The 9,566-nt window shown below is 36.7% G+C and overlaps 1 protein-coding gene across 1 annotated transcript; it reads right to left on the bottom strand.

The window, feature by feature from the left end:
• Window positions 1-1,883: 1,883 nt before the first annotated feature.
• LOC135077525 (larval cuticle protein F1-like) lies at window positions 1,884-2,543 on the bottom strand. The gene is made up of 2 exons (XM_063972077.1): window positions 2,436-2,543; window positions 1,884-2,209 (listed from the first exon to the last, which is right to left on the bottom strand). The coding sequence occupies exons 1-2, from the start codon at window positions 2,445-2,447 to the stop codon at window positions 1,934-1,936; spliced, it is 288 nt and encodes a 95-aa protein (XP_063828147.1). The 5' UTR covers window positions 2,448-2,543; the 3' UTR covers window positions 1,884-1,933.
• Between the last annotated feature and the right edge of the window lie 7,023 nt (window positions 2,544-9,566).

Here is a 9,566-nt window from a genome sequence, read left to right as displayed (position 1 = left end):
CCACAGCTAATTTTCATAGTGGACTGTACTATACGATAAACATGTCAGTTAATTTGACAACCTTTGTCAGAAACATTATTCAATGAAAATATTGTCCGAACCCTTAGTATTTCTCTTCGACAAATACTTTAACACATTGTGAACCACTTTTCTTTCACGACTATAAAAAGATTTTAGCAATTTAAACCACAAAATCAATTGCGCACATTTAAAATAAAGTTTGTTTACACTTAGACTGACATGCAAGGTGACATTTCAATGAAGTTTTCAGTTACTGTTGCCATTAAAAGAAATTAGTACCATTAGTTTTCCGCAACATGGCGAGGGTTTTTATGTTCCTGGTCAGGCTATAAAAACCGTTCTGTTCGAACAAACAAAAATTAAGGAATCACATTTCACAGGTAAAATAATAATCCAATCACTTATTTCCCGACATTAAAATATTGAAATTAATTGAAATCAAACGTCATTCACTCGAAAAAATAATACGTCAAAGACCAGTGTTCTCAGTTATTTACGTGGGAAAATTACCCGAAATATGGGAAATTAATAATAATTTTAGCACTTTTTAGTTATTTATTACGCATACTATAGAAATAAAATAATTTATCATAATAATTGTGTTTTAATGGGATATATTTTCATAGGCAGATTTGATCCTTCCCAAAAATGTGGAACTGCGAAATTCAAATTTTCTTACATTGATTGCAAGTCAGTGTCAGGTTGTATGTTAAAATCTATCAGAGATAATAATAATTATATTGATGATGCATAAGATTATGATTATAATGTACACAAGATTCGTAATTTGTAACTGCGTGAATCATTTTTGATCAACATTATGTACATACCCTGACACTGACTTGCAAACAATGTAAGAAAATTTGAACATTGAAAATTTCGCGCCTACCTCAACGCATTTACCTTTCATCCTTTTCAAATTCTGTCTACATTTCCAAGTAACATCTGCCGATCTATGTTTTTCTTAAAATAAATGGGTAAAATGTTTTGGCTAACATGGCATCCCTAAATTCACTCACACAATAGACAAACGCCAAAATTTTGCGTCACAGTTTTGTTGTAGCGCGAGTTCCGTCCGCCTTTTTTTATAGGTCCATGTTATAACTATTGTTTTTTTTACTGAGGTAGTTTTTACGACCTCTCGCGACCCCCCTATAGAGGCTTCGAGACCCCCCAGGGGGTCGCGACCCACAGGTTGAAAAACACTGTTTTAATGCATTGAATGAATCGTAATGAATGATCAATGTAAGCCAAATTAGTTCATCTATACGTTATGATGCCTCAAAGTAACCAAATTATGTATTTAGACTTGATTTCATACTCGCAATCACAAACTGTGTAGTTAGTTTCGTGGAAAGGTTATGTATAAAGGTTGGCAGGATGCGGCACGAGCGTCACAGCATTGAATTAAGTATGCCTCTACCGTTTCAGGAGTATTTTAGTGCTCGCTAAATGCTCAATGGGGTGCTCACTTACAGGGCAATGACGTCACAACACCCTCGAGACATCCCGTCGAGTACAGGAGTCGAATGATGTCATACGGTGCCCTTTGTGTTACATCACAGCTATTTCGAGCACTCAATGTGTTTGGTGTTTCAATTAACATTAATTGATCAAAGATAAATAGGTACATTTAGATATCAATCGAGCATATTCGAGCTCGTCATGGTTGTGATTATTGGTATTCTAGTTTGCTACATAAATGGAGACAAGATCGTTTTTTTTTTCGTTACTTCAGTATTACAACTGTCATAAAGAGAGAGTGATAATATAGGCAACTATTTTAGAAAATCTTTCACCACTTGCTTCCAGCTGTAGTCATGAATTAGGTAGGTGCTAGCTCCTTCTAAATAAAACAACAATTTTACTAGTTAAGCGTATTTATTTACATCAGTTCTTTAATTCGTGGATTTCATTTAAGTAAAACGGGAGCTCTGTATGCGGCAGCGACTACTGGCGCTGTATACGCAGCAGCAACAGGGGCGGCGTACGCGGCAGCTACTGGTGCGGTGTACGCGGCGGCAACTGGCGCGGTGTACGCGGCGGCAACTGGTGCGGTGTACGCGGCGGCTACTGGTGCAGCATACGCGGCAGCTACTGGCGCGGTATACGCAGCAACCGCGGGGTAGGCAACCGAGTGGATGCCTGGTTTGGCGGCGGCGAGAGCCAGGAGGGCGGCGAATACAACCTGTTACGAACAAGATCATTTAGCATAATTAATTAATTTATTAGAAATGCATTAATAATTAATTGGAAGAGATTAATCACGTCATTCAGTCATTTAATCCATATACTCGTATATTTGTTATCAAAAAACCTATGTTCTGTATATTACTAAAAAGTAATCATAATATTAAAAAACTGTATTTTTCCTAAAAAGTTAATAAATGAGTGTCATCAAATAAAACAATTACCAGTTTGTACATGTTGGTAGTTTGTTCTTGCGGTTACAAGACTGATATCGAAATTAGGATCGTACCCAGTTTAAATACTAGCTTGGTCGCTAGAGACAATTTCGCGATATTACGAGGGTTGGCTTGCATCGTGGTAGTTGCTCCGAATTCAAGATAAACATCGAATTAGTGTTTATGCAAAAGTGAACCAATCTGAAAAAAAATACATGTATAGTTTTAAAAGAATTTTAGCCCTGTGCTCACTTAGACCACAATAATTTAAAAGTATCCGAGAATTAGAATAAAGATTTTAAGCTATTTTTTGTTTTCTGAAAGTACTCACACAAGAAAAATAAGTAATTCTGCCTTTACCTGTCCTCACATTGTATAATTAAATGAAGGAAAACTGCTTGGAAAAAGGTTTATATTTATGAAGGTTTATCAATAATGTACCTATTTTTAATATACCTATTTGCTTACATGGCTGAACATAGTGATATATTTCAAGCAATGGAACAATTGCTGAAAATATTACTTTTTTCCTACCTAAAAATATTGCTAAAATATCATCTTATTTCAAGTTGTCTAAAATTTACTGAAAGTGGTAGGTATATTTGTCTACAGTTTTTTGTCACACGATCATAGGATGAAATAGTTGTTAAAAGTATGCTTGGTTCCATCCTGCATGTGCCATACAAGTAATAAACATTCAGGATGCGCCGGTAACATTGCGTCAGAGGTCAGTCCGCGCGTGCTCGCGTTGGCAAGTCGGTTGCGACAGCCCTGGAGGTCAATGCGCCTATTTAAACTGGACGACTTGTACTAGAGAATTGACGAATAGGGCTGTCTCATTAATCTCAAGGTTAAGTGAGATTCATCATTGTTAGGAGATTTAGTATTCTAGCATCATCAACATTTCAACTTTAGGACGTCCACTGCTAAACATTGGCCTCCCACTCTCTCAATGATTTCCAGATTGCTTGGATGATATTCTGGCATGCAAAGAAGTAACTTTAAATAACCACGGATGTTCCGTACGCTAGTGAAAAATTTAACACTTACTATTAAGTTTAGTCCGGGATCTTTTGATCTGAGGTGGAATTGTGTAAAGCAATCGTAATCATTTGACAGTTCATAACGTACGATTGTTCTGTCAAACGCTTTGTATAACTAACTTTATCGTACGTTATGAACTGTCAAATGATTACGATTGCTTTACACAATTCCACCTCTGTTCTGGCACGTTCTCTTAATGGTTCTGTAGCATTTCAGATTCACAGCTGCATCGCTATGACCGAATTCGAAAATTAATAGTTGTGTACCTATAAGACACGATCACGCTGTATATAGGCATGATAGCATTTAACCGTGGATATCATTTGATTTGTTTTAACCAGCTGGGAGCTTAATGTGAGTTTACATCAAACGTCTTCGCTAGCGACTGCGCGTACAAAAATGACATAAGGCTGGGTTGCACCATCTTACTTTAACTTTAATAAACGTCAAAAATATGTCAAACTCCATATAAAAAGCATCGGTTATCGTTATAGTTACCGTTAAAGTTAGGTGGTGCAACTCAGCCTAAATGTATGACATGGATTATACAGCGTCCCTAACGGATACTACTACTTTCAAGAACTAAAATGTTTATAGATTTTTTTAATGCACTCGCTAGCGACGACGTTTGATGAAACTCACACTAAGACCTCTGTAGTTATAAAGCTGTGTATCAAACCTTTCATACTTTTCTTTTTTCACGCTTAATTCAGCTTAAAGCAAATTATAACGACTACAAACAAAGAACAAAAAAAGCTTGAATAAAAAAACAAACACGCAAAAATTAAGGTAAAAAAGAAAAGTAGGTCTAAAAATGGAACAAAAGTTTCTGTTCTTAAAATAACTTCGGTTAAATTTAAAATTTTACGAATCCAATTTATTCTTAGCCGTCAAAGTTAGAAAAGTTGCAAAAGCGGTGACTAAATCGAGCCTTGCCGACTGAAACAATAGGCGAAAGTAACACTTCCAAGTTTCTTTCAATGTATTTTTAGATGTGTTTAAGATGATTTTTAATACAAATGAACTTTGATGCTTGTTCTTTTGTTACATTGGACAAACTTACCCGTTTAATATTTTAACCCTTGGTATAACCGTTTTCTTGCGCACGTTGCACTGTATTTCGTTGATGCTGGTGTGAGTTGTGACTATTTCCATACAAAATCTGGGGCATTGACATAAGCCACGATGGGATTGTAAGAAGATGCTGCTTCAGGAGAATAATTTACACCAACTTGTTGTAACACTTTTTATTTCCAGTATTCACACAATACTTTACACTTTTACTAGGCACTACTGCACAGTTCAAGAGCTCGATACAGAATGAGCCAAACAGCCAAGTCTCTCAGTTTTGTCAAGATGGCGGCGCTAGTGTCGCACAACTAATTTGATTTCCGTTTGGCGATTTATTTTACTTTAATGTATTTATTGCTTTATAGTTATTGTATAATTTAAATAAGGATTTGTATATAATTTACAAGTGTTAATTTTGAATTTAAAAGAATGATATTATATTTTAAACTTACTAATTTTAAAACTAGTCAAGAAAAACTCTTATTATATTTTAAAATATTCTAAATATTATTATAATATTCAAATAAACCTTACACTCGACCATCCTGATATCGTGTGTGGTCCCCATACACGCATCTGGTGAAACCTTACACTTGGCTGATTGGAACTTCTGTATAATTAACAACATGGCTTTACTAAGTATTATACATTAAAAAAACATTAAACATTACACTGATTTATTATTGTTTACTTATCTACAATAATAGGGTCTAAATACAATTAACGTATCACTCAATTATTATGTTCGTATGGTATAATAAATATTAAATGCAAAATCATGGAACATATTATTAGCATAATAATAATGTGATAAGGTTAATTGTATATACGACCTTAATTTACGAAAGAATACAAAACAAATGATACATATTAATTTGCCTCGAAAAGTTCACTCCGGGCTCAAATCAATACCTCCAAAATACTTTCTGAAGCTAATTCAAATCATAGCTTGGAAAATTCACTCCAAGGGGTTACTCAATTAATATGAATGCCTTGAAAAATTCACTCCAAGGACTTAGTTACATTAATGCCTTGAAAAATTCACTCCAAGGACTTAGTTACATTAATGCCTTGAAAAATTCACTCCAAGGACTTGGTTACACTAATGCCTTGAAAAATTCACTCCAAGGACTTAGTTAAATTAATGCCTTGAAAAATTCACTCCAAGGACTTAGTTTCACTAATGCCTTGAAAAATTCACTCCAAGGACTTACTTAGCTATACAAATGCCTTGAAAAATTCACTCCAAGGACTTAATTTACAATATGCTTTGAAAAATTCACTTCAAAGGCTTACTCTTATAATTATATAAGACTAAAAATAAGTAATAAAAAACATCATCATAAACTAAAATAAAATAAGTAAAGCAATTCATAAATTTAGTAAACCAATTGATCACTCAAATTTCAAGATGATTATAATATTAATAATTTTCGTAAAAATGTATAAGTAAGTTGTTAAATTAATCGGGTAATTCATTATCATTAAAACTGGTGTTCATTTCATTTCCATTAACGCTACCTATCTCATTTTCATTAACGTTACCTACCTCATTTTCATCATCACTATTTTCTTCTACTTCTAACGCAGATATATGTATCCACGGCTTCATCCTATCAGAGGCAACAGTTGTTTTGCGTTTGTTCCGCATACCTTCAAATCCCGGTATTGGCGCTAGCTTATACCGGTCATTGCCCAAAACTTTTGCTACACGATACGGCCCTTCATAAACAGGCATGAGCTTTGAACTTTTTCCGTGGTTGTTAAAAGCGGTTTTGGTTATTTTAACTAAGTCCCCTTTTTTATATAAACGCGCTGGCCGTCTGTCCTTATCATAATACTTTTTTTGATTCGCCTGTGCCTTATCAATCTTTTCTTTAACCTCACTACGCAATACGCCTAAATCCACTGCCTCGCGAGTTTCATCGGATATCTCATTAAGAATGGGATTCAATTCACTAGACATTGACATTCCAAACAACACCTCAGCTGGAGCTCTACCAGTGGTTTTTTGTATTGTGTTGTTTAGTCCCCACTGTATCCGACCTAACTTGTTATCCCAATCTTTTTCGTCAGATTTTAAATTCTGTGCAGTCAATGAGTCTAAAATTGTCCGATTGTAGCGTTCTACCTGTCCATTGGATCGGGGGGACGCTACCGCATTTAAAACATGCTTAACCCCTCTATCGAGACAAAATTTCTTAAATGCATGAGATGTGAAACTACTACCCCGATCACTCACTAGGCGTTCTGGTGTTCGAAAGGTATCAAAAATATCCTCTAAAACTCTAAGGACATTTTGGGTGTTAGTATTCCTAACGGGCTTTATAAAAGCAAATTTTGTAAATGAATCTACAATGACTAATAAGTGGGTGTAACCCCGTTTCGACTTCACAAAGGGCCCAAGATGGTCGATGTGCAAAGTGTGGAAGGGTTTTGCAACTTTGTCAATAGGATGTAATAGACCTTCTCGTGAGTTCACACACTTTTTAGCGTATGCGCACTCTATACATGAGCTGACATATTTCTTGACGAAACGAGCCATTTTTGAGAACCAATACTTGCTCTTTATCCGATCTAAGGTCTTTTCATAACCAACATGACCTATATCGTCATGGTTCATTTTGCACAACTGCCATCTTGCGCCCTTAGGAACCACCCACCGAATATCACTTTTGTCACCGTTCAAATATCTAAACAATTTGTTATCATGAATAATATAATTGTCCTTAATATACTCAAGTCCTTTTTCATCCACCCTACTACGAAGGATGTCCCGCACCCTTTGCAACTCTGAATCTCCTAACTGCAGGGTTAAGAGCCAGTCCTGGTCACTAATTGCCATCACTGCCGGAAACGGTTCCGGGTCTAGATTTTCTGAACTATCAACCGGATTCCTTGAAAGCGCGTCTACATGTGACATTTTACTGCCTGCCCTGTACTCTATCGAACAATCAAATTCTTGCAGAGCTAACCACCATCGAGCTATTCTTGGCACTAAATCACGCTTCTGGAAGGTTGATCGTAGCGCACTACAGTCGGTTACCACCTTAAAGGATTTACCTAATAGAAAAACCCTAAACTTTTTCAGAGAGCTAACAACGGCCAAAGTTTCCAGCTCATAAGAGTGGAAATTTTTCTCTTCAGGTGTTGTTTGCCGACTGTAATAAGCCACGGCCCTGAACGCTTCGCTATCATGAGATCGTTGTAGCAGAATACCACCTACACCTACCCTACTAGCATCAGTATGAAGCTCCGTTTCTGCTAAGGGATCAAATATAGCCAGAATAGGCCTATCTGTCAGTCTTGCTTTCAAAGAGTTAAAAGCATTCTCTTGAGCTTCAGTCCACTCCCACTTTGCCTCTTTTTTAAGAAGTTTAGTTAGGGGAAACGCAATTACCGCAAATCCATAAATAAATTTCCTAAAATAGCTGACCAACCCGAGAAACTGACGTACCCCGTGTACATTTTCTGGTCGAGGAAATCCAATAACAGATTTAATTTTCGCCTCACCGGGTCTCATTCCTTCAGAGCTGATCTCATACCCCAAGTAATCGATCTGATTCATTAGAAAACTGCATTTAGATAAGTTTAATTTTAAGTTGGCTTTATCAAGGAGTTGCAACACTTCTTCTAGACGATTAAGACATTCATCAGAAGTTCTTCCAAATATTAACAAATCATCTATGTAAACTGTAGCTTTGTCGAAACGCATGGGGCCCAGAACATGATTCATCATTCTCTGGAACACTGCTGGTGCGTTTGCCAGGCCAAACGGCATACGATTAAATTCGTATTGGCCGTCAGGCGTGACAAAAGCTGTTAGGTGTTTGGATTGTTCGGAAATTGGCACCTGATAGTAGCCAGACATTAAATCAAGAGTGATGAACCATGCCTGACCTGACAACCTAGCTATTTCGTCCTCTATCAAAGGCATAGGATACCGCTCCTTAACCGTGATGGAATTTAGCATTCTATAATCAACACACATTCTTGCACTACCATCCTTTTTTTTTACCAAAATTATGGGACTCGCATAACTAGACACAGATTCCCTAATAACCCCGGCATCTAACATGTCTCCCACCATTTCACGCACCTTATCACGTTCATGATGTGACAATCTATATGGTCTGTACACAACAGGTCGCTGGCTGTTTAACTCAATATTCATTTCTGTGGTGTTCGTGCAACCTAGACTAGCCAAATCATCTGCAAAACAATTCTTGTAATTGTCAAGAAGGTCAAAAAGCCTAGCTTTGTCCTGTTGTGACACACCATCCCCTAATATTACTCGCTCTTTATTTATTGGAGCGCAGGGTGCACTTGAGACGTTATTGTTCGTCATTGATGCAGCTATACGATTCACTACTTCTACTCTTTCAGTGCGAGAAAATATAGAATTTTCTAATAGACAACAAGGTATTGAGCAAGGTGTTATAGTCACAAATATGTTACCATTTTCTACGTGGTAAACTCCTCCCGAAACAATATATTGAGCGTTCGGTTTTCCTACAATACCTGTATTTAGGAAAATATCTCCCGTGAAAATAGGTTCAGTTTTAGCCTTGACGCTAGCAGTTCCGTAAAGCTTAATATGTTTACTAATCCTAACTCTCGATATAGGCTCATCGTTTTCGTGGTCCAAGCCATCAACAGGCATAACAGTATTAAGCGTGAGAAACTGTAACTTGGTTGCATCTTTGTAAATCACAATATGCGACTGCTCGGAAAAAGATTGGCCAACCAGCATTGGCTTTTCAAGTAAATTATCTTCAACTACTCTACAGGCTACCGTAGCCGGGACTTTGTCGATTGTGATATTTAATTTGACTGTTCCTAGCGACTGGACTAAGCTGTTACCAAATCCCCTCATCATTGTCGGCTGTTCGTCATGAACTACCTTGAGTTCCTTCATAGTAGATTCCCTAATTAGTGTGACTTCACTGCCAAGATCCACAAATGCATCTAAATGTACACCGTTAACTAAGACCTGCTTAATAAATTTTGAATTTTGATTCGAGC

Source organism: Ostrinia nubilalis, chromosome 13, assembly GCF_963855985.1.
Source record: "Ostrinia nubilalis chromosome 13, ilOstNubi1.1, whole genome shotgun sequence".
In the NCBI taxonomy this organism is placed as follows: Eukaryota; Metazoa; Arthropoda; class Insecta; order Lepidoptera; family Crambidae; genus Ostrinia; species Ostrinia nubilalis.
The sequence above is the reverse complement of the archived record's forward strand: the minus strand, read 5'-3'. Positions and strand labels throughout refer to the sequence as shown.